The sequence below is a fragment of the Sinocyclocheilus anshuiensis genome, unplaced genomic scaffold (genome assembly GCF_001515605.1).
Source record: "Sinocyclocheilus anshuiensis isolate Anshui unplaced genomic scaffold, SAMN03320099.WGS_v1.1 scaffold581, whole genome shotgun sequence".
Lineage (NCBI taxonomy): Eukaryota > Metazoa > Chordata > Actinopteri > Cypriniformes > Cyprinidae > Sinocyclocheilus > Sinocyclocheilus anshuiensis.
The window spans coordinates 93953-119031 of record NW_015540886.1 but is presented as its reverse complement, the minus strand read 5'-3'; the positions used below and the strand labels follow the sequence as shown (position 1 = coordinate 119031).

General features: G+C 40.4%; 1 protein-coding gene across 4 annotated transcripts in view; it reads left to right on the top strand.

The window, feature by feature from the left end:
* Positions 1-25079, top strand: part of LOC107688683 (protocadherin-19-like) — a 56627-nt gene that overhangs the window by 11425 nt on the left and 20123 nt on the right. For all 4 annotated transcript variants that reach the window (XM_016486408.1, XM_016486406.1, XM_016486407.1 and 1 more), the window contains exons 3-4: positions 17293-17351; positions 19717-19889. In XM_016486408.1, the coding sequence (XP_016341894.1) occupies positions 17293-17351; positions 19717-19889 (232 nt within the window). The remainder of the gene's footprint in view (positions 1-17292; positions 17352-19716; positions 19890-25079) is intronic.

The window sequence follows — 25079 nt, the reverse complement described above, 5'->3', positions numbered from 1 at the left end:
CAGTTACCATGTATATTTTCATGTTTGCATGTTTATAATAGCCCTGCAGTCCTGAAACATCACGCAACAATTTTAACTTCTTCTCATTCGGTTGTTTTGTAGCACAAAATGTTTTTTTTTTTTTTTTTAATCATTTGTTTCACCTTTCAGGTCAGGGTTTTGAAAATGCTTTGACTTTACTGAACCACTGTTTTTTGTTTGTTTGTTTGTTTCTCTGACTTTCGTCAGACTAAGCCAATTAATCATTCTAAATCATTATTGACACACTATTTTCCTAATTAATGCTGTACAGTTACTTTGACACAATCTGTATTGTTAAAAGCGCTATATAAATAAAGGTGACTTGACTTGACTAAATCCCATACACGATAAGGTAAAGGCCACAGCATGCTGCCTTCCTGAAGCGCTTTCAGAAAAGCTTCACTGAACTGGGCTGCTCTGATGAAGAACTTGGATTTAGCCACTTTCAATTAGGTGTGGAATTAATAAACGGAGAGAAAGAAAAGAAAAAGAAGTGCAGAAAAACAACACAGGCTGTCAACTACACCTAAACTTGAAATATTTTTATCAACTTGAACTTTCCCGTTCTTTCTTTTATGTTATGTGCCAAAGAGCAAAATAGACAGTACGAGAGATACAGCAGGAAGAAAAAGGATAAGGAAGTGAGAGATACGCTTATCTCAAGTACCTTGCGATGCGTTCTGATTGCATTCTGGCAGATGAAGATGGGAGTTTTCAAAGAAGGTTATATTTGTAAGCCACAGACTCTGCTGGCATTCTGCCTTCAAGAGTCGCCTACTAACAGGGACATTTCCGGATTTAATAAAAGGGCCATAGTTCCATTATAGTACGAATGTTCAACCGTTTGCTGAACTCTGATGTTCAAGTGAGACATTATTAGAGCAATATAGTCAAGCAAACTCATTCTCTTTAAACTGTTTTACTGTAGGCTGCAGATGAGATGTTCATAGCCTCATCTGGAATGAGAAAAACCCCTAATGCCGTCTTTGTGACTCCAGTCATGTGCTGACATAAGCACGTCAGAACACCCAGCTTTCATTTAATGTCCGCTCTCAAACATTTAGGACAAAAGCTGACAATGTAATATCTCCTGTTAGTACACACACACACAGAGAGAGAGAGAGAAAGACGTAATAAGAAAGCATTTCTAGATTTTGCAAAGTGACATAAACCGGAAACAAAAATGCAAGTCAAATTACATTTTCTTTTTCATTAAATAGTGTTACGTTTTTTTGTATATACTGGTGCAGTACAGACCTGCTAAACCAAATTTTAGGTTTAGGCATCTCTATTAAATATTTTATTGTACCTGAAAATATAAAGTTATTTCTTCAAGTTTAGATTAGTTATCCTCAAATAACCCAGAGAGGAATTGACTAGAAATTAATTAATAAATAAATGAATGAAAGCGAGAGAGTGAGTGAGAGAGAGTGCATTTAGGAAAAAATAAGTATGTGGACATCATGCATGTTACATAAGCTACACATCTTTACTTGGATTGATTAACTGGAATGGTTATAAAAGCATCTTTTATAGTTTTTCCAAGTGTTTCTCAAAAAATTCTATTAAGTCTTTGTACACGATTGAATGGTTTTGAGATATATTAAGATCTGCACACATTTATGTTTGGACTTTTGAAATTATCTTTGCAGGTTTACTTTGAAAAAAAAAAAAAACTGTTGGAGAAGAACATAATTTTTTTCACACTCTTGCAAAGTAACACATCATGTGTGATATCGCTTAGATCAGGGCGACAAGATGGAACCTGTGAAAAAGGACTTCTGATGGAAAAGTAGCTGGCCAGATACAGATACAGTTGAGACCCACAAGAGAGGAAAATAACTTTATAAATGATTTTCTCTCTCTCTTAGCCTCATCTCTCATTAACACAGATTTAGCTGCCAGCACTGAAAATGCCTGTGGTTAAATTAATAGGATGGGAAAGGTCGGCCTACATTCTCTAACACAAGGCATTGCCACAGGGAATGATGAACAGACAACTTTATACATGGTTTATCAGAATACCAGTGTATTTGTTCAATTATATAGAGACGATAATGGACAAGGCACACCATTAATTGCTTATTTTAACCACCAGACCATGTGGAATATTCAGAGTTACATGTGAAGTGTAATAAACTGTAATAAACCATGTAGAAAGTTGTATGTGTATGTGCACTGACATGAGCAAATAAAGAACACTGAAGAAAATACGAGAAAATCCTAGTGGGTGCAATTCAAACTGGTGGGTTGTATGTGTATGTGCAAACTATCAGATTTGTGAGAGCAGATGTCCTTCCAAATATTTTTATACCTACTTGCCAATTAAACTATCAGGGGATCTGCACATGGATAGACCTTTTAGGGAAATTGAATATCTATTTAACTCTCTGTTTTTTTCACGTTCAGTAATTTGCATTACAGTATAAACTATGTTGACTGAATCTTTTTAAAGTGGGAGGCTATAAATATGCTCAAGTACAGAGGTGGAAAGTGCTTTTATAGAACATTTTCTTTAGTTAAACACAACAAGTAGTGTATTCGTTTGTAGTTCACCGTCAGTTGATGGCCAGTTATTCTGGACGTTAACAGGATGTTCCCCAATGCTAGTCGTAAAGGATACAAAAAGCATTCAGGAGGTATAGGAAGTTCCTGTGGCATTATGACAACAAAAGATAAGAATAGCCATTATAAATATTGTTTTCCAAGCTAAAATCTCAGACGAACACAGAGTGACCTTTTGAAGTGGCCAAACTGTGTTTGTTTGTCTACTTTTCTTTTCACTTTAAATCGTTCTTTTAGTGCCAGGGACTGCATGCATTATCATAAATTGGATATATGAAAGACAGATAGAAAAAAAAAGAAAGTTTAGCCTAACAGTGCCTAGCTCTTTTATCTCCAAAGTTATATATTACAAAAGCCTTGTGCAGTTGCTTAGAATGGGTGATATTGCCTCTTTGGTTGGATTTTGCTCCTTTATTTTCACAGATTAATATCTGAACATGTAATTGTTTATGTATTGATCTGCGCTTGCCTCACTTTTCAGCATCTAATACAAACTTCTGATGTATCGAGTCAATTACATATCAAAAACTCCTCATTACTTGCCTCTGCTTTTCTTGTATTTATGAAAGAAAAAAGTATTTCTTGAGAGAAAGCGAACGAGAAATTGCATCATATATCTGCTGAGATTAATTTCTGCATTCACTGGCTTTACAAGAGCAAGAATAACCAGCCCCTTTGTGGGTCTATTGGCAACTGGGTTATTTGTCTAGGTAGGCAGGGTGTGCTGAGTGTGTGGTGAGGTGGCTTAATGAACAGCGCGATTGTTGGCAGGCAGGCTGCTGTATAGCTGTAGCGCTGAGAAAACAGCAGGCCAACATAATTGTGCATTGTTCAGCCATAGAACAGGAGGCATGTAATGAGCTGTAGCACCCGCTCACGTCTTTCCTAATGGGCTATGGCCAGGTTCATCCTTCCAGGGGCCTTAGCCACTCCAATCATCGCTATCGTCCATTCCCCCTCGACTTTCTTTCAAAGACCCCAGTATCCCCCTCTTCCTCCCTCCCACTTCTGGCTGTTCTTTGTTTGTCTTAAAGGGACAGTTCTTCTGAAAAGGAAAATTTGTTCATCATTTACTCACCCTCATGTCGTTCCAAACTTGCATGGCCTCTTTTATTCAAAGAAAGAAATTCGTACAGGTTTGGAACCACAAGAGAGAGAGTAAATGAAAGACATGAGCCAACAAGAATTTTGGTAACAAAATTCAAGTTCTTTGAAAATATGTTGATGTTATTTGCAAGATACAGTGAGAATTTTCCTCAGGCTTGTTTTTTACAAGGGGTTGGGCAGGTTTGATCCTGTTTTGCATTTTGATTGCTCCCACCTCCTGCATAAATGGGATTCCAGTAGGCATACTTTACCGACTTGTTGTTTCTTGATGTTTTTTTTCTTTCTCCGTTTTACCTGGAAGCCTGAGACATGCAGAGCCAAAAGCGCTTGAAAACCCAACAGACCAAACTAAACATCAGCTAGTGAAAAGCCCCTGAAATTGAATGTCTATAATGCAACAGAGAAGGCAAAAACGATTTTAAGCTGCCCTTTTTTCGGAGACCACTCCGCATGACACAATGGAAGTTTGCTTTGACTCTCTCGTCACGTCCAGCGTTTGATGTCCTGCAGCCAGAGAGCCAAAGTTAATGAATGAGATCGGTGTGTTCTGATTTGCTGCTCTGTTTCTGGGCACTGTGCTCTCAGCAGGGGCTGCAGTCTCTCTAACCACATTCTGACAAGACAGCTGCTTTGAAAGGGAGACCGATGAAGAATGTGAGCGAACGAGAGACTGAAATCGCACAGGGTTGAGGAGTCTTGCTTCACGACTGTAATGATAAGGATTTAATTTGTCCTTGGGGGTGCAGGTCACTCCAAAGATGTGCGTTCGGCGGCCCCGAACTTTTGAGATATCATTAGCCTAAAGCGAACCGACAAAGCCAGTTATAGCGACAAAAACCCACAAAAATATGCCCTGAACGCACAAGTTGATCTGTCACAAATATCGCTAGAGGGGATGGTGTGCGGAGGGATGTTATTCTCTGTTGGTCTCTTGTTTATTATGTCTTGGGTGTTTCATATAACAAATGGAGAGAGACAGTTTTCTCTCAGGGGTTCTTAGCTTCTCCCCACAGAGCGTGATTAATTGTTATTGTGGTCTATTTTTATGTCGTGTCCTGAAATACGAAGGTGCAAGAGACGTAGCTTGACAATGTTGCTCGGTGCTCTTGCTGACAGTGTTTGTTTTATGGTATTTTCATATTTTATGGCCCCTGCTGATTTAGTTACTTCAAAACATTGCTCACCATTAGAACACAGATACTAGCGAGCCCTTCCTGACATCGATAGCCTTGTGGTGCTGTGCATGTTTTATAGACGCGTCAATGCACCGCCGACAAGCACGGCCCAAATTAGGGGACATCGGAGAGAGTCTCAGGACTCTCTTTCGTCTGTTCGTGTCTTAATAATGATTACTCTACAGGCTTAAGACCAGATTTGACCTTGTTGTGCACGAGACAACTCACCCTGGTTCAGAGGACGCCTGGGGTTTAGCTGCTAGAAGGACCAGGCTGCCAGAATGGAGAATTTGAGACCGTGGGCAGGCAACCGCTCAGATATAGTAGAGAGATGTTACCTGGGTGCTGCTTACTGGGCTGGGTAGGGAAAAAAAGAGAGACAGGGAGTGTTTCTAATTATAACACTCCAGTCACAGTGCTGTGGTGGGCTGTAGGTTGCATGAGCAGCCGCAGAAAGCTGACTTTTGGTTTAATTTGGAAGACTACCAATAATCCAGACTAAATCTCTTAAAGCTGCAGCTTCCCCTTTGTCGGATTAAGGGGCAGTCTTAAAAGGATAAGAGGTGCTTATCAGTGCTTCCCTCAACACTTCCTAGTGACTTCCAAAAAAAAGTGTATATATGAAACTGGTTCCAGTCAGATAATGTGGCCATTTATTAGCGATTATGTGTCACCTAGAATACGCAGAGATGCAAGCAGAAACTACTGAGATCATGTAATATTTGAGTGAGTGAGTAAAACAAGCAGTAGCATGCTATTAATTCCTAAGGCGGGAAAACACAGTATGTTAGGAAGCTTAAAGCTGTTTTTGGTTTAACAACGTTCTCTAAATTTCCTCTAAATATAAATCTGTTTTCCATTGGTCACATATAATCTAGCCTCTTGCAAGGGATAACCATTATTAGTTTAGTTTAGCTTAGTTTAGTTTTAGTTTCATGTTGTTCCAAAGCAGTATGACTTTCTTTCTACTCTGAAACACAAAAATCTGTCACTTTTAGCACATTTAAAAACAAAAACTGTTGACCAAAATGCTGTACAATGAAATAATACTTTACTAGTATAGTTTCAAAAGCTGCATCTACAACAGCTAAGTTTTAAGAAGTGATTTAAAAACCTCTAAAAGGAAAAAAAGGATGATATTTAAAAAAATGTTACAAATGTTTTTGTCCCTACAAACAAAGCCAGTGAGTGGACCCATTGACTTCTATTTTATGGACCAAAATTGCAGAGACATTTTTCAAAGTATCTTATTTTATGTTCCAAAAGAAATAAAGTCTGGTCTGGAAAAGGTCCCCTTAACTAACTCATAAGAATATAAGAAAAGGGGGGAAAAAAGTCTGTTAATTTTGCTATAGACATACATTTATCTCCATTTTTATTTAAACCCACATATTGGTTTCTAAATAGTAAGGCAACAAAATAAAACCCTGAAAGGTGTGAGGTTTTGTGAAATCATCCTTTTCGTAATCCCAGACACAGCTGTTTTGCTACACCTTTTTATTTATTTATTATATATTTATTTTATTCCAGGGAATGGATTGACAAGTGGATTGACAGGAATGCATAAGTACACCCTTTCAGTTTTCACTTTGAATACAATTCTTATTCGGAGTGATGGCGAGACGGCTGGAAGTTTTATTTACTCGCTTGATGTAACACTGCAAAACAAACATTTGTAAAGTGGATAACTCTTAGATCTAGAAAGAAGGTGGTGAACAAAGGCTGCAGTTGTCATTACTTGAATTATTTATCTTCTTGTTTTTTTTTTTTCGCAGCAGCGAGGCACAGGGCGAAATGCGAATGCATCCAAATTGAGCCTGTTTGTTTAAAGCACCGTTAATGAAGTGTTACTTTTTTCTGTTTTTTTTTTGGCTGTCTCACTGTCAGGGCTGTTAGGGGAACAAGCAGTAATCCAGAACGTCATGATATGTGTTGTTTGAAATTGCATGAAAGCGAGAGGCTTCCATGTGTCTCACGGGGGGTGAAGAACGAGAGAAATATGACTCCACAGGGGCAGAGGCAGAGAGAGCACAACCTTTTTTGGTCTAGAAAGCGAGTATCCAGTGGGGAGACAATCACTCAGGGAGCAATGCAAAAATAGAGGTGCGCATGTGTAGAATCTTGTTTACAAGGTGACACCTTTTTAACCTCCTATTAACTGCATGCTCCTGAGAGCATCTGTTCTCCACTGAGAGAGGGATGTCACTTGATTCTTACCATCTGAATTCACCTTAAAGTTACTTTCTGGGTGTTAATTAATGAAGAATCCAACCACGGCGGTCTGTACAGGTTTTCATGAGCGAACCTAACAATATTCGAGAAATCCATTTGGTCAGAAATCACTACGTATTGGTTTTGAGCGAACAAAAGGAGAGATAAATGTTCTCTCTCTCTGCAGACCCGATAGTCTCGCTGTATTGTTTAGGCTGACCTCGGCTCGAGTGTAACTAATGATCTCTATTAAAGCGGGCCTGTTAACCAGGACAGTAATTATGTCGCATTTATCTGAGGGGCTGTTTGCCAGTCTTGGCAGGTTTGTCAAGCCACACTCGCAGTATGGGAACTATAAAGGTAGACAGTTGATTGCGATAATTATAATGAGAACAATAGAGAGAATAACAAGGATTCTACTCATTAAAAAGTAAAAATTAGCTTCACTTACCATATTGGTGCAGTTTGTTGGCATATATATCGACAAAATTGGAAGGGATATGTGGAGAGTTTTCAAATAAGAGAAGGAATTTGAAGAAAAATACAGTCAAAGACTGAAAAGGCGTACTTGGTGTAAATAATTACCTGAGTGCAAGCTACTAAAATCTCCATCAAATTCCCCCTGTAGATGTTACAACCTCATTTTAAAGACTCATTTTGAAAAAAGTGTCTTAAATTACTTATTAACCTACAGCCTGGGACCCCAGGTGTCAGATCTCCTCTGTTTCTGCTAATCAGGGGAAGTGCTATTTTTCAAAGCTCGATCTGAACACAATTGGAGCTGTTGGAGAACTCTTATGTTGGCATTATTCTCGTCTAATGAGTGTAAGAGAGCCCAATTATTCCACTTGCCATCAACACAGAGGAAGATTAACTCTTCTCCACTTTGACACTCTCCAGCAGTACTATCTTTTTATAGATGTTCACACTCTTGATCTGTCTATGCTGCACTGATGTTATTCCATTTTTTTTTTCATAGCAACCACTGCATGTGCGCATGTGTGTGGCTATGCTATGCTTTTTTTAGCGCACGATAGCTTAATCAACAAGCCTGCCACCTGAACAAAAACACAAAGAGAATCCTGCAGCTCCTTATGCAAAATGGCTACGACTTGTCATCTTTCTGTGGGGAGTGGCATTAAAACGCTAAATTAGAGATACAGCCACACTGCACATACGGAGGGGGAACCATTTTCGCCCAAGCTTAGCTTGAATCCCAGTTAAGTGGTGGGTTTTGAAGCTTAAATTGTCCAACTGCAGAGGGATTTCATCACTTTGCTTTTGAAAAACATCTTGTAGATTAAATGGAAAGGCCACAGTTGGAGCCCTCTGATTAAATAAAAAGAGTCCAGCTCTATAGGATATCACATTTTTTATCAGTCTGCAAGAAATGGAATTGGCCGAATAACAAGAGATGAATAAACTGATTCGCTTGAACAGACACAGTCAAGCTTAAGATATGTCGGGCTTCGAAAACTGCTGTGCATGATGAAAAATACATAGATGCACACCCACATGCACCTAGACGGCTTTGATAAGAGACAATTACCATGCTTTGTTTACAGCACAAGCCAAATTATTTCAGCTCTTTATTTCAAAGAAGTCATTGTGACAATGGGTGGTAACACTGTAGTGGGTGATGCACTGGGCCGTATGCTGTTGTTTTGTTTTTTTTTTGTCCACGACCCCCTCGCCATCCTCCCCCCAAACCTGTTTGGGCCTAAAGACGGTCTAATACAAATTAAATTAAAGGAAGTCCACACAGATAATCCTGGTGTGTTTCAGCTGCTGTGGTGGCATGGGGTCAAGCCCGCAGCATCTGGCCTTCCTTGCCACAGCAAGCCCACAAGCTGCTGCGCTCTCTCTGGGAGCCGGAGTAGAGCAGCACCCCCACTGGCCCACTTACAGTAGGAGTGTGTGTGTGTACACATGTGGTCGGGCCCAGGATGTGGGAATGTAAAACAAGGGTGTGAGCCTGTCAGCTCGCATGTAAAGTGTGTTGCTGCTTATGTGGGTTTATTTGTTTGTACAATGTTAAAGGAGTGTAGGAAAGGGTGTTAAATAATGGTGCTTTTCCACTGTGTGGTACGACTCGGCTCGGTACGGCACACGATTCTCTCCGGCCTATCCGTGATCAGCAGAGTTTACACGTCACGTTTTGGTAACGGTACGGTTCACTTGGAACCCCAACCGAAGTGGTACTAAAAAAAGTACCAGGTACCAGGTACTGTACCCAGTGGAAAACCCCCCAAAAGTGAACCATACCGAGCCGTACCGTGCCGTACCATGCAGTGGAAAAGCGCCATAAGTGTCGCGGTGCAGTGGGGAGGAGGTTTTGAAGCAAATTGCTAACTGAAAATCTGAAGAAATGCATGCTTGAATTAGCCCCATATCTGTCTGCAGTCCCTCATGTAACGCACGGCGCAACGGTGTGAGGGGACGTTGTTGTGCAGTGGTGATAGCAAATTGTCAGCACCCTGGTTAACATCTGCTCAATGGTCTACAGATGAGCCACTGATGTGTGCCGAGGTAAAACATCGATGCTGACAGCTGCTGAAAAAGGCCATTTAAAATATTAGGAGCAGATGTGAGCGATGTGGCTAAATCTGAACGCTAACTACTCTTACAGTATTGCATCATGAATTGTGCTGATGGGGTCAAGCTTGTTATGATTACAGTGGAGTTTTTATCTGCCCATCTGTCCATTAGGGCAGCACTAGACTATCTCAGCCACTACTGCGTCTGTCGTCCAGCAGCGCGTAGTAAGGTGGAAACAAATGTTGCCCTTACTAATATTCAGTAATGATAAAAATACAAATACATTTACATTTGGATAAATGTAGATGAGCTAAGTATTAGAAGAGCAGCTTCTTGAATTGTAAAAAATAAATAAAAATGGACTAGTATTAACTTTATATTCATATGAAGTCATTTTCAATGTTCTTTCAGGTTTCACATTTTGTGAAATAATTAAAAAAGTGAATGAACTTATTGTCAGTAAGCTGTCAGAAAATATGTGAAACATTTTAATTATGAAAAAATGCATATTTAAAAGAGTAAGTTCACCCATTAAAATTCTGTCAACATTTACTCACCCTTATTTCATTCAAAACATGCATTGTTTTTTATCTGTGGAACACAAAAGATGGAAGACTCTCAAAAGCATTTAAGAAAAAACAAAACTATGCACAAACTTCATTGGTTCAATGAACGATATTTGAAAAACCCTTATGAACCACAGTTAGATTGTTAGATAGGTTTGAGTCTGTGACATCCGTATCAGCATCTCCTCAAAGCATCTAGACCATGTGCTAACTGCTACACCGTAGCTCTGGAGCCTGGGATCCGAAGCCAAATATGCGGCAAACATTGTTTGTTTGAATAAGTGGGAAAGGTTGGAAGGATTAGTAAAAGATGGTGAAGTTTCACCTGCATCCTACCGCACCGCTTCCTGTTTGCACATTGCATCACATTGCATGCACACCTTCTCATCTGTTAGGGATGTCAATAAGGAGGCTGGCTCAATCCATCTCAGAGAGGGGAGAAGAGAGAGATGAAAAGACAGAATGAGAGAGAGAAAGTGCACTTGAGGCAGAGACAGACAGGGAGTATATCCGGGGAGACTAAGAGTCTGTAATGAGTTGCTGCAAATTTCCATCCACAGGGAAAAAAAAAAAGCCTGGAAAGATGCCTTTGTGCCTTGTCATTGTGAAGAGAGGTGCCATGCTTTCAGCGGGGGAGGCAAATGGGCTGAAAGTGTGAGGGGAGGGTGGGACGGTCTGTTAGACATCTCAGTACGCTGACAGATATTTGGGAGAACATACTCTGAGATACTATGTCATTATTTTGGATCAAAGTGTCAGGCGGGTATATGATTTACACTCATAACAAAAGCAGCATCCAGAATGGATGAGTCGGCACTCCCTGCTGGAGCCCAGTGCTGGATATTACACTGATGTAAAGGTGTTGACATCGCTCATCTCCACTCGCGCCTGCCGAATGAGTCTCTGTGTGTATTAGTGAGTGTGTCTGTGTGGGAGAGAGAAACACAAAGATGCATGACTATGGTGTAAAATGGCTCAATGGTGCTCATCCTGAGCTGTGAATATAACAGGCGAAGCACTCACTCTCTCCATGTTCAACAGTGCAGCTAGAGTCGTTTGGCATCCATCTATCTTTCTTTCTATCTATGATGAACAAACCTCTAATTTTAAGAATGTGCAAATTTAGCACCATCCTGCGTCAAGACGACTCTTTTTTCATCCCAGGTGAGGCCAGGTGGATATTTTTGAATGAAAAGAGTGAATGTATTTTAGTCCAGGCATTTGAATTAGAATAACATCCCAGAGGACTGACTTCTGCTAGTTGTGGCCATTTGAGTTTCATTAGTTCCTATGGCTAAATTGTCCTTTGAAAATGCAATGTGATAGTCAAGGCCCCCCACCCATGCACTACCACTACCACTACCACAATCACACACACACACACACACACACACACACACACCTTCTCTTCTATTATGACCAGGCTGCTTCCTGTAAAACATCCAAGCAGATTGTGAATCTATGAAACACACACAGATACACACTGCGGGTTGAGAAGGATATCGTAATGTCAAAAGAGCTATTTATAGTGGACAGAGTATCTGATCAATTCCCAAACACCACAGGCGGAATGCAGATATGCATGATAGGAAAGGTTATTTAAATCTTTTCATCATGCTAAAAGGCAGAGAGTTCTGACATATGATGACCGTATGAATTATTAACATAGTTGCTATTAATGTATGCATAATTAATCACACACAAACTGAATGAAGTTTATAGCCCTTAGAATATGTAGATCGAGTCTTTTACAGGATCAAACAGAAGAGCATATTCCTTCTCTCTTCTCGCTTAACGGTGCAGCTGTTGATCTGGGAAATACCCATTCCTGCTTTTGTTGTTTATGAGAGCTTTGTGATTGTTTTCTTAAAGGAAATATATCTGCTGCAGTTTGCAGGAAAAGCAACTCTGAATGAATGAGGTAGGGCAGCGTATTGTGTTTACTCATTTGTAACACACTGTTTCGTCCCCATGGAGCAATGCTTTAGTTAGTGGAATAATGCAAAGCCGGGTATACAGATGTAACCACAGAATGTCGACTTAAAAATGATTCCTTTACCTATTTTTTGTGCAATTGTTTTTTGAAAATACAAATCACTTTGAACCAACTAGGTTAAAAAAAAAAAAAAAAAACCTTCCATCCAGTTTAAAGCTCCAAAAGCATTTACCCTTGGAAATGATTCCCTTTCATAATAAGATGGATTTGCAATGGGCCAAATTGAGTTGAGTGTGAATTGACAGGTGATGAAGTGGAATGATCTCGAGGATATGGCAGCTTATTTGTCACATGGGCTCCTGTAGCGATTGATTCATTATAATTTGAGTTCGTAGGTAGCCGGCCGCTATTAAACGTCAACAAGTCCTCATATTCATCACGGCTCCTGCCGAAGAGGCAGAAATAGAAAACGTAATCTCATCCTGATGCCAGGGCGAGCCTGAGGCACTCCTTCACCTCCCTTTATTCCGTCGAGCCTCCCCGAGGGCTCACACGGTCTGGAAGAGAAGGAGTGGGGGGGATCTATAATCTAGCAGATGGCAGAGGATCTATGGGAAATTCTATAATCAGGAGTTGGCAACCGAACACGGGCTGAGGAGCACCGTGTTTCTCTGAGCTGGGGAAGGAAGGATAAATCCACTCCTATCAGGTGCAGAGATGAAGCCACGGTGGTCCGTTCCTGTCGTCATGGGTGCCGTGCGGAGCAATGGTTCAGCGAGACGAGCAGCTTAGAGATGCCATAGATCCACCAGAGAGATGGTGCGGCGAAAAACAATAAAAAACAAAGTAAAGAAAGGCCTGCGTGTCGTAGAAGGAAGAAAGGGAGAGTGCGTGATGTCTGTGAAGAGTGACTCCATGTTGAGATTGGCTTTCAATGTGCCAGCGGGTGTGAGTCTCCCCTGCTCAATTCACGCAGTCAAACGGCATACACGCAATTTCTCTGCAGCACTACATTTGTAGACATATAGACATCTCCTAAGCCTCCGTGGAAAATGCCACCCTTGCTACAGGCTCATTTCTGCTCCTATCACTAAGCCCCGCTCAACAAAGCCTGTATCCAGTGTTTTTTTGTTTTTTTAACAAGAAAATAGCTATGCGCTACCTGCCTTTGCCTCATGATAACCTCTCCTCAGTAAGCTCCTTGTGGATGGACGTAAATAAACAACAGGACTCATTATGTGTACCGATTTCTTCCCAGCACTCTGGGGACTGTGTAAATAAGCCTTAAGATGACTGAAAAGTCAGCTTCCAAATAACACCGAGCACCAAACTGCTATTAAAATGAGTAAATGGAATGGTTTTATTTTAATTGAGGTCCTTCATGTTGTTTTTTAGTTCATGTAATACATATTGCTTTTTTAAAAATGTTTTATTGAGCCACAGCATTTGTATTCATTGGAAGCGCAGTGAGAATATGCTTTTCCGCCCCTGACTGTGACATATTAGGAGCATTTGAACTTTAGTGCAGTTAGAAGAAAAAGGAGACTCAATTGATCTTCAAGACACATTTTTTATGTCCCTAACCACTCCCTAAAATGAAAAAGAAAATGCTTCAAGCCATAATTTAACTAGTTTTGTGTCCTGAAATTAATTAAAATCAGAATTAATAGGCATTTTATCTACGGTGCTGAAAACAAGGGTACAGTCTGATAATTATTAATTGCTGTTATAGCGTGCAGCTTGAATTACTGTATAATTTGAGTGTGTAAATGCATATATGGGCTGATGTACCGGTCTCAGAAGAGATAATACATAAATTGGAGCAGAGGTGTGACAAGTATGTTTTTTCATTCTTTTGCCACCTAAAGAACTCCTGCTCCGCTCACTCGGTGCATCTGGCCCCCGTACAATGAATGCTCTCACATCTGGACTACGGAACCAATTGTCACGCTGAGAAGAAGGCAAATCAAATCTCACAGCGGCAACTAAGCGAGGAGATTGCTTTTCCTCTCCGCTGGCTGAAGTTGGAGGAGTTAGGTGGGGAGGATTGTTGGGGTTAGAGGCTGCGGGTTAGAGAGAAAGAGAGAGATGAAAAAATGAGGTTAAGGTCTCGTTCACCCCCCCCTTTCCATTACTTTCCTCTCCGGCCCTTCCGCCTTCATTCATAGAGCTCTTAGGGTGTGATTTGGCCTACCGGACCCTCAAGTATGTGGGAAGGAACACAACAATAATTAAGGGGATAGGGTGACACCGGCCGCCAAACTGGGGCCGCTCAGATCATAACAACACATTGTAGAACCTGATTAAGTAGCCATTTGTGGCAGCTCATCTGTAGTTTAAGCAGCCCTCATCTCCGAGCCTGAAACCCGACCTCTGTGAAAGAAATATCGATAGCCCTTATGATTTGATGACGGTCAGCAGTGTAGGCATACAGTACATTACTTTACAGGAAGATTGCCGCTAATGCATGGAAGCTCTCTGGCATAAAGACCTCGAAAGGCCAAGGGCGCCTCTTAAATGCCCTCTGGCCATCAACCTGAATTAATGAAAAACACAAAGGAACATTTCGCAATACAATTGATATGCCTTTTTGGGTGAAGCTTACTAATTATGACGATCCATTAGTGAATCATCACCACACATCAATAGATGCTTTTGTTGTGGAATAATGCCACTTATCTATCACATTCTTCAAAATATCTGCACGAAGTCGGTACTTTCGTAATCTCCAGCAGTGAGATGTCTCTGTGGAACAGCAGCTGCATTTGCATAACTGAAGCTATTACTCCAATTAGCCCACTCTGACATAAGCTGAGAGATCAAAATGTCAACAGAAGGAAATCTGCTGAGATGACTGAGCCTGCATCATCGATAGCGACTCTTCTCGTAAAAGGGTCAGCAATCCGCGCAGCATAACTGCGTTTCAACAGGGCTCTCATTTGTTTTAAGTGTCGTGGCCGAGGAGATCAGGAGCAAAGCTTTATATGTGCAGATACACGAGAAGGACTGCCTGGAATCTTGCTCTCCCAGCAGAGCTCCGAATAACGCCGCTCAGAACCAATTATGGGCCAGCCACTCGGAGGCAGATCGTTTGGAAATTTGTATACTGTCTTTCCCCATACTCAGTTGTTTTTTGTGGATGACCGTGGAGATATATACGCCTGCCCTGTTACTGAAATAATTGCTTATGCCCATTACTTTGATATTAACGGAGTCAAGGCGGACAAGAACAAAGGGGCAAATAACTACCTTGTGAGCTGCAATGAGAACAAACAAGAGTATGTTCCAAATTGAGGTCTGCTAATATAATGTTAATTAAAATGGCTTTTTACAAATTATCTCCTTGATTACAATGACTTAAGGTTTAATTAGAGCCATAGCAAACACCCACGCAGGCAAGAACATACACGCACCACATACGCACACATACACACAAAAGAGAGCGTTAACCTTCAGTGGGTTCAGATTTCACCGGCCCAGAAATCTCAATTAGACGCCTGGTCAGCCGTCACTTGTAATTAAAATATTATCATGCGTGGAGGTAATTAGAGAGTGTGGAGGTGAGACGGTACGCAGCAGCTCACTGACTGGTGATGGAAGAAGGTCTAAGGTGGACAGTGATGAGCATTCCTACCCTGTAAAACAAGAAAGAATTTGTGAAAACTGTAAAAGTATGTTCCTGTAAGTAGGATTTAATCAATCCATTTTGAAACGAATTCCACTAACATGTCACGTTTAAGTGTTTACAGTTGTTGACGCGCATCTCGCGCTGTAGGGATCTCCTAGCCACTGTTGATATACAGATGGGGAAATGCGCAAGTGTTTGGGATCATAGATCTTTATGCAGAGTTATTCCATCTGTGATTATGATAGCTTGTATCTGTCTCCCAGCAGCTAGTCTGGATGTCCCTGGCTGGCGGCATAATCACTGGTCACTGGCTGGCGGCATAATCAGTGGTGTTGCACTGTCTGCATTAACCTTCTTATCGTCTGGGTGACTGCTGTTGCCAGGGGGGCTGATGGCTAGACATACCCCTGGAAGGAAGCCATTGACTTCTTTTTCTTTCTCGGTTTAGAATCAGCTTAAGTTGAAGCTGAGAGAGGAGGCAGGTTGCTCCCCATGGAAAATACCTGCATGTTGATTATAACTAGCCAGTTAGATTCAAAAGGTTTAATTACAAAGGTGCCAGTTTCATTCACATCATTATGCACCAATAGAACATTAGTCATTAACAGCAATAATTATTTACATATATTTGTTTACCAAATAACTTTGTGGAGACCTTTTGACCATGCAAAAGAATCACTGAATCTAGAGTTCTGTTTCAATGTAAATGAATAGAATTTACCAACTTTAAACCATTGACTTAAGAACATGTCTGTCTTAACGCTCTCATTCCTGCAAGTTGCAAGAAAAAGAGGATTGTGAAATTAGTCATGCTGTTTACAAAATTTAATGACCAAATATAAAATGCATTAAAGTCTTTGCATAATTCATGATTTTGCTTAATTTCAAACCACTAGTAATACCACCACAAATATATTGCGAATATTTGATATATATCACCCAGTTCTGTGTACTTCTAGTCATTTATTAAAAAAGCGCTGCTTTCCAGAAGACTCTGAAGTCTCTTTTTCAATGTGAGTCAAAGAGTCATCATATGCAGATCATTGAGGCCTTTTCATCTGCATTTGCAAAGTTAAAAAATCCCCTGGCATGCTCTTAATTTCCTTCCTCCATTTATTTATTTCTTTGATATGTTCATATTAGCATCCTCAGAAGTGGTGTGAGGAAAAGTGGCACTGGAAGAGAGGAAACTTTCTTCTCTAACCCCCAACCCCTCCTCTATTCCCCTGTCTGGCTTAATGACATTTTGAAGAGCGTGGTCTGACTTAGGATGGTTTTGTGGTTGGGGGGAGGCTGGAGGAGTGACGACAGGAGCAGACTCACTGCAGCAGAACAGACCATATGTGCTTTGAAAGAGAATGGGAGAGTTTGCCTTTGAAAGCCCAGGCAGTTAACTAGAGTCTTTGTGTAAAATAACATTACTATTGAAAGGCAATTACTGGTGACATTATTTTGGTTGCTGCATAATTAAATTCATTTTTGTTCTCTCTCTCTTTCTTTTTCTTTCTCTCTCTCTCTCTCTTTAATTCTGTCTCTTTCCCCCAGACGGAGAATTATTCCATTGACTCAAGTTATGTAAACAGCAGAGCACACCTAATTAAAAGGTATGTCTTTATAAAGCAATCAGATTAACTTACCTCACTCTTTTTTATGCATTCTTAAAGTGGTCAGATCATACATTTTTTTAGCTGTTAAATGTTTTATGCTGCTCACCATTTAATAAACACCCCATTTGCATGTGTAATGAGCAATACAATTTATGTACCGTATATTCCACTTTCTCTCACCTTGACTGAGCAGACTTAAGTTTTTGATTTTTTGGGTCTCTGATGTTGGATATTTCGGAATGAGATGTTTTTGCATAACAGTTTAAATGGATGGGCATACGCTACAGTACAACAATCTCTTTATCTCACAAGGAAAAAAAAAACTCATCATATTACCCATTTTAGATGGCATTTGTCTTAAAAAAAAAAAAAAAAAAAAAAAGTTGTTGGCTCATAAACCGTATTAGGGTTTGGTCACATACCATAGGCAAGATATTAATACTCAACATGTTTATAAATGGCCAGTGTTAAGCTTTATTTACTTAGTATCATAAGTGATTAAGCACATCCCTGCAAAAATGTGTATACATATTACATGTTAGAGAATATTAAAGCTGTAGCCAAGAGCAGAGGCTTGGGCAGTTAAGCTACATCCATGTAGATGTTAATCAAATTGCTAAATCTACAAGAATTTAAATCCTGGAATTCCAGAGGATTCTTCCTCAGTACACACAAGGAGGGTTTTGTTAGGCCACGGAGATAAGAAAAAGGTAACCTTATTTTGCATTGTGGAAGAAAAGAGCAAGGACAATAGATCCTTTGTACTGGCAGGACTTGGCCAGCATTCCTCAGTCCACCTAAAAGGATGCTATTGACTGACATGGAGCACTGGCATGCAGACATCCCTAATGAAGGTCCTCGGCTGCCTGGGGGCCCGGCTGCTATGGATGTGCACCGTGACTGCAATGCCTCTCTTACCTGGAGCAAAAAAAACCTTCCTGTTTACCTCAGTACTGCATTTTTCAAACCAATTACAGCAATTTTATCTTCAAAAAAAAAAAAACAACATTGCCTATGTTTACATAAACAAAGAGTATTCAAGTGTCGACTATTTGGCTCTGCGACACTACAAAGAAATCCCCTCCAGAGCCTGTGGGCGAACAGTCTGGGACAGGTGCAATTAGACTGATAAAATCAGAGACTGCACTACCACCATTGCAGTGCCATTGCTAGAATCCTTCTCTCTCTCCCTCCTCTCTTTCTCCTTAGAAGAGGCTACAGAGATGCTTTTGTCTATGTATGTCAGTGTGTTTATGTGTACACATGCGTTTCTGATCCTTGCTGTTGTTTTAGAGGCAGAATGTGTTCCACTGGGCTAGCTATCAAATTAAGGGAAATCAGGCTTGTGCACTGCAGCTGTCAATTGGCAGCTTTTTCCCTCCTCTCGCTCTTGTATGTCAGTGAATGAGGGTAAAGAGGAAAAGCACAGTTTGCTCAAATTATTACACCTCTATTTCAAAACTTCCACAAATTTATGTGACCAACATAAGTTCTCCTTAATAAGACAGTGACCTGATTTTTTTTTTTTTCACATTGAAAACCCCATGAAATCAAATATTTGTAGCTTTTGTCCAAATTTAAAAGTCTTTCTCTTCCAGGAAAATGAACCATAAATATTGATAGGTCATCTTATGTGCAGTGGTGTAATACAAGATGTCTGTGTTGTTGTTTTCTTTTCTTCTTTTTTTTTTTTTAAAGATGTCACATTTTATATGGAAATATTTATACTTTTTTTTAAGATATATTTTTTCTGTTCACCAAGAAATTAAATTATTGTCATTAATTACTCACCCTCATGTCATTCCAGAAGGTGAATTTTATGGAATTTTTATTCAGTAGGTGAAGTTCCAAAAAAGATTGAATATATATCATAAAAGTAGTAGAAAACAGGTGAGTCATTTACTATAAGTATTCTGAAGCCATTAGATGTCACAGAGTCAGGATAAAAATCAGAAAATAAAAATATTCACCTCTGCTGTTGCTCTCAAATCAAATATAAGAGTGATTAAATGATGACAGAGATTTCATTTTTGGGTGAACTATCCCTTTGATGCTTCTACAATCAACAGATATACAGTACAAGACGTTTCTTTCTGACATAGTCTGTATAAAATGTAGGAAATTTACCACAGCAACACATAAGAGTTCTGCACAGCCATAGACCAGTCACCCCTGATCTTTTACCCCACTATATCAGAATGTGAGAAAAGCCGCCTTTTTTTAGCTTTACCATCTGTGCAGCTAATAGCTAAACAAAGATAGCACTGGGTGAAGAGACTGAAAGAATGACAAAACCAAAGTTGACAGTTAAATAACACTTTCCTTCTTTCTCTCTCATCTTTTCTACTTCACCTGGCTATAGCACTTCAACATTCAAGGACATGGAAGGAAACAGTCTGAAGGACAGTGGCCACGAGGAGAGTGACCAAACCGACAGCGAACATGACGTTCAGAGAGGGCACTATGCCGACACAGCTGTAAATGACGTACTGAATATGACCGTACCCCCCAACAACTCGCAGCTACCTGACCAAGGTAAGACAGAAAGGTCTCGACTAGCTGAAAGCATCCAGAAAAAAATATCAAGCCATAGCTTCGCATGGAGAGTCGGCTTTGAGGCGCCTTGCAAATGCACAGGCAGCACTTCTCTTCCTGGCTTGTCTTTGATACAAGCCCAGGAACATTATTGACGGATGTGAGCCACGTCTACAGTCGACTGCAACACTTCAGATCCAGACCTAAATGGCAGCAATTAGGCTGACAAAGGTTGAAGGTGGAAATCTACATATCACGCAGTCTCCTCATGCATAATTCACACGAATCATTTAGCAGGGAATTAATGTTGATGTTTCTTTTTTTTCGACTGCCGTTAAAGACATCCGGTATGTTGGCAGGAGTCAGTAGGAGGTCATGTTCACTCTCAGCTACTGCCACTCAATGCTACAAAGTTATAGAGCAACGAGTGGCAGCGCTACAGAGAATCAAAGCATGGAGAAGACAAAAGAGGGCTCCGAATGGTTTTATTGCACTGGTTGTTTTGTGTTGTCATGCTCAATCAGCCTTTGATCTGTGTAATTTAGAACAATGGAACACCTCCAGCGGCTGCTAATAGTCAATAGCGAGAACTCCATTCTTGTCAGACGGAAATTAGTCAACCAATTTTCTGACTTACAATGAGAACTTGACATTTGCTGAATAGAAAGAGAGCAGAATAAAGAGCATTTCTGAGGGAGATGAGGTCATTAAAATCGGCAGGACGGTCTCTCAGATTGGAGTTTAAAGAATGTGCGGCATTGTGGCTTGCCTGCGATGCACAAAATCAAGCCTGGCTGCGTCTGACTCATAGTACCGCTGCTTACTGATCTCAGTGTCTTGCTTGGGGAAGAAGAGCCTAATAAGAGAGCTAAGGAAGAGAAAAGACTGAGTTAACGGCTATAAAATAATTTAGCTTGTTCTTCCTCATTTCGTTTTGTCCCCACTTTGTAAAGCAGGAGCCTGAATTATGTAGAATTGGCAGGTGAACCAATTAAGATCTCATTTGGTACAGATCGTGTGCTCTATGGCTAATTCCAGCAGGCTAATTAACCGGTTTGTTCTCCAGATGAATCGCAAGATGTATGGCTACCTGGCAACCAGACAGGAGGAAACTTCCTCCCATTTACATTTTTCAATGTAAATGCGTCAGATGCATCAGCAGATTTGTTTGAGCGTTACTAGGCTTGCCACGTGTTGTCTGAGCTATGGAAAACGCTGAGAGGAATGACAAGCCTCTGGGTTTCCATGATGGAGATCTTTCTGCATTTCTTCCACCGCCAAATTCCTGTCAACGTATAATGAACAATGATTAGTGAGTCTCACGACTACGGTTTAAGCTGTTGTAGATGTCTCTCTGTAAGAGAAATGCATATATAGGAACATAAAATGCACTCTGACATACCCTCCAGCTCGGCACTCACATAATTGGACACAATTAGAAAAATGTACACAGAGAATGTTACAAGTAGATGAAGCCTTTCCAGGTCAGCCATTTTATCATTAGCAAAACTCTTATCTGCTCATGAGCTAGCAAACATTGAAAATAAAGGATAGCAGATAAGCAAAATGAGCAAGCACTTCAACGTCGCTGTCATCGGTTTTAACCAAAGCCATTAGACAGTGACAAATATCAGATCCTAATGTCATTTTGAGGCATGTCGTCTATTATATTATTCTGCAGCAGCTACAGGCCCTTTGTACCCAATGAAAAGCAGTGCAGTGGACACACAGCTCTTATTTGAGTGCTTAAAATGTCTTTAGCCACAGATATGTCGAAGCTTGTTGATAAATATGAAATGAACTGACCACTGACCCTACATATACAGAAATATAATGGAATTCATCCTCCATTACAATCTCTGTGGTTTTATGTAGTGCGACAGTCCCTGAAAAAATCCCAGACATTTTCTCCGTAAGGTAATTGGTTTTTAACAATAACTTATGGTCACACTTTATTTTAAGGTCCAATTCTCGCTATGAACAAACAGTTAACTATGACTTTTGCCTCAATAAACTACTTCCTCCCATTTACATTTTTCAATGTAAATGCGTCAGATGCATCAGCAGATTTGTTTGAGCGTTACTAGGCTTGCCACGTGTTGTCTGAGCTATGGAAAACGCTGAGAGGAATGACAAGCCTCTGGGTTTCCATGATGGAGATCTTTCTGCATTTCTTCCACCGCCAAATTCCTGTCAACGTATAATGAACAATGATTAGTGAGTCTCACGACTACGGTTTAAGCTGTTGTAGATGTCTCTCTGTAAGAGAAATGCATATATAGGAACATAAAATGCACTCTGACATACCCTCCAGCTCGGCACTCACATAATTGGACACAATTAGAAAAATGTACACAGAGAATGTTACAAGTAGATGAAGCCTTTCCAGGTCAGCCATTTTATCATTAGCAAAACTCTTATCTGCTCATGAGCTAGCAAACATTGAAAATAAAGGATAGCAGATAAGCAAAATGAGCAAGCACTTCAACGTCGCTGTCATCGGTTTTAACCAAAGCCATTAGACAGTGACAAATATCAGATCCTAATGTCATTTTGAGGCATGTCGTCTATTATATTATTCTGCAGCAGCTACAGGCCCTTTGTACCCAATGAAAAGCAGTGCAGTGGACACACAGCTCTTATTTGAGTGCTTAAAATGTCTTTAGCCACAGATATGTCGAAGCTTGTTGATAAATATGAAATGAACTGACCACTGACCCTACATATACAGAAATATAATGGAATTCATCCTCCATTACAATCTCTGTGGTTTTATGTAGTGCGACAGTCCCTGAAAAAATCCCAGACATTTTCTCCGTAAGGTAATTGGTTTTTAACAATAACTTATGGTCACACTTTATTTTAAGGTCCAATTCTCGCTATGAACAAACAGTTAACTATGACTTTTGCCTCAATAAACTTCTAATTTGCTGCTTATTAATAGTTAGTAAGGTAGTTGTTAAGTTTAGGTAATGGGTAGGATTAGGGATGTAGAATATGGTCATGCAGAATATGTGCTTTTTAAGTACTAATAAGCAGCCAATATGTTATTAATAGGCATGCTAATAAGCAACTAGTTAATAGTGAGAAGTGGTCCACATACTAAAGTGTTACCTATCTTATAAACCTTTAAAGACTGACCTGCTGGTAGCTATGAGGTTGTTAATCAATGGTATATGCTTTTGTCGAAATCATCAGCCTACATTATTTCATTATCTCCTACATTATCTCAAAGTTTACAGTGTTGTGATTCATCTTGTAGTTGGTTTGTTTGGTTCATGGCTTATAATGCAAAAAAGTAGGCGGGCACTGTTGCACTTTCATATGTTGCTTATGACTGAATTGGCCAAAAACACAATACCCAGGACGAGAATTTCAAACCCAGGACAAGACTGCCTGAGAAACTTACTTGAGGTAAATTGTTTGCTGTAAATTCTGATAGATCCTCGGGTGTTTGGTGAATCTTACCTTATTTTGTTGTTTAAAAAGTGCTACACTAGGGTGTGGTGTTAGTGTAATAAATTTAAACAATCACAGAATCACTGAAAACCAACATGGCAGAATTCCCAGCTAGGAAATAGACACACTCATTCACCAGGACACTGAGGCATATAGCGGTTGTAGTGGGAATACTTCTGATCTACCGTTTTACTCTTCTAGTACAGTGAAACAAGTTTAAACTTCAATTGCCAAAGGACATAAACAGAGAGTCTGGATATCAAGACTCTTCTTTGTTTCCCCTTTTTGCTTTTGTTTTCATGTTTTTTTTTACCCTCATTCTTCCTGGAAACAAACAGAGGCAGGAAGTTGAGGGATAGCAAGCTCCCTCCTGTCTCGTTCCCCAGGCTCCCGAGCAGTGTAAATGTTTATGATTCACGCAGCTCTTTGAAAAGGTAACGTTTGCACTAGGGACATAGTGTTACCTCCGATTTAAAATGGCTCCTCCCCAATTTCTCTTTCCATTGTGAGATGGAGTGTGAGAATGGGGGGAAAGCCCTCTTAGGACTGTAGTCTCTTAATAAACAATACACAAACACTTCCTCAGGGGTGCTTCCTTCATAGCCTTTTATTCTATTACAAGGATCTATGTCTACTTCCTGCAGTTTGCGCTCCTTTTCTTTTAAGAATATGGCAATTTATGGTGGCTCCCATAGCACGAAACTTCGCACTTATCGGGAGATGGCGTGTCCTTGACAGGAAAGCGTGGGAGACGGTGCTAATGCTACTGTAGCAGGACCATGGTGGTCAACATCCAAGACTAAAGATTGCATTAGGGCAGAATTACCAGTGAAACAGTGATGAATGGGTTACGGTGTGGACGTCACTGCCTGAACCCTTCCCTCTGTGTTTAAAGGGATAGGCATTTTGGGGTGAACTATCCCTTTAAAGCCTCCCTGTGTTGAATTATACATCAGTTTACTAGCAAAAGACTCGGATGATGGTACTTGATATAAATAGCATATAAACATGAAAAATACTTTCCACATCCCTTCAAGAGCATTTACGGCACATACGTGCCCAAATAAATCTCTAAATCTCAAGGATCGACTGCCTGTTTTGTTTGTTCTAGGCCAGAGGTCTGGTTGATGGCTATTTGTAGAGTTCCCAGTCTCACCAGACAAAATGACAGTCACCATTAAGCTCTTCTTCTCCTCTCTCTTTTTTCCCACCCCCCGAGGAGATTGAGGAGCTTTGGCTGCTCAATTTGCAGCTGCTGAGTTCCAGCATGTTCCACTCAGAGTGTCCCCGACCCCAGGAGTCTTTTATTCATCAATTCCTTTGTCCCCATGGGCTTGTATCTCCTCCCATGCCCCGGGATTTCACACTCCCTCCACCACCCAGTGCCCCATCAGCAGACTCCGGCTTCTAATTGATTTTGATGAAATTGATAAAAGAGTTTCCCTTTTTGTCTCCATCACCCCCCCATGGACCCCTCCACTCATTCCCAACCCCTCCCTCTTAGTCACCCTCTCCTTCTCTCCAATCCGCTACTGGCAAGATCTGTACACATGCCCGTACTGCTCAACTTCTTAGACAGTTTAAGTATAAATAACAGTTTTTGCTCTGCAGTCTCACCCTAAACTTTTAAGTGAAGGTCAATGAAATTACTCAAGATGTTTGAGAAGAAAGGGTTTTGTAGGTATGAGATGAAAAATGTGCATCATGATGATAATTAAACAATTTCAATAA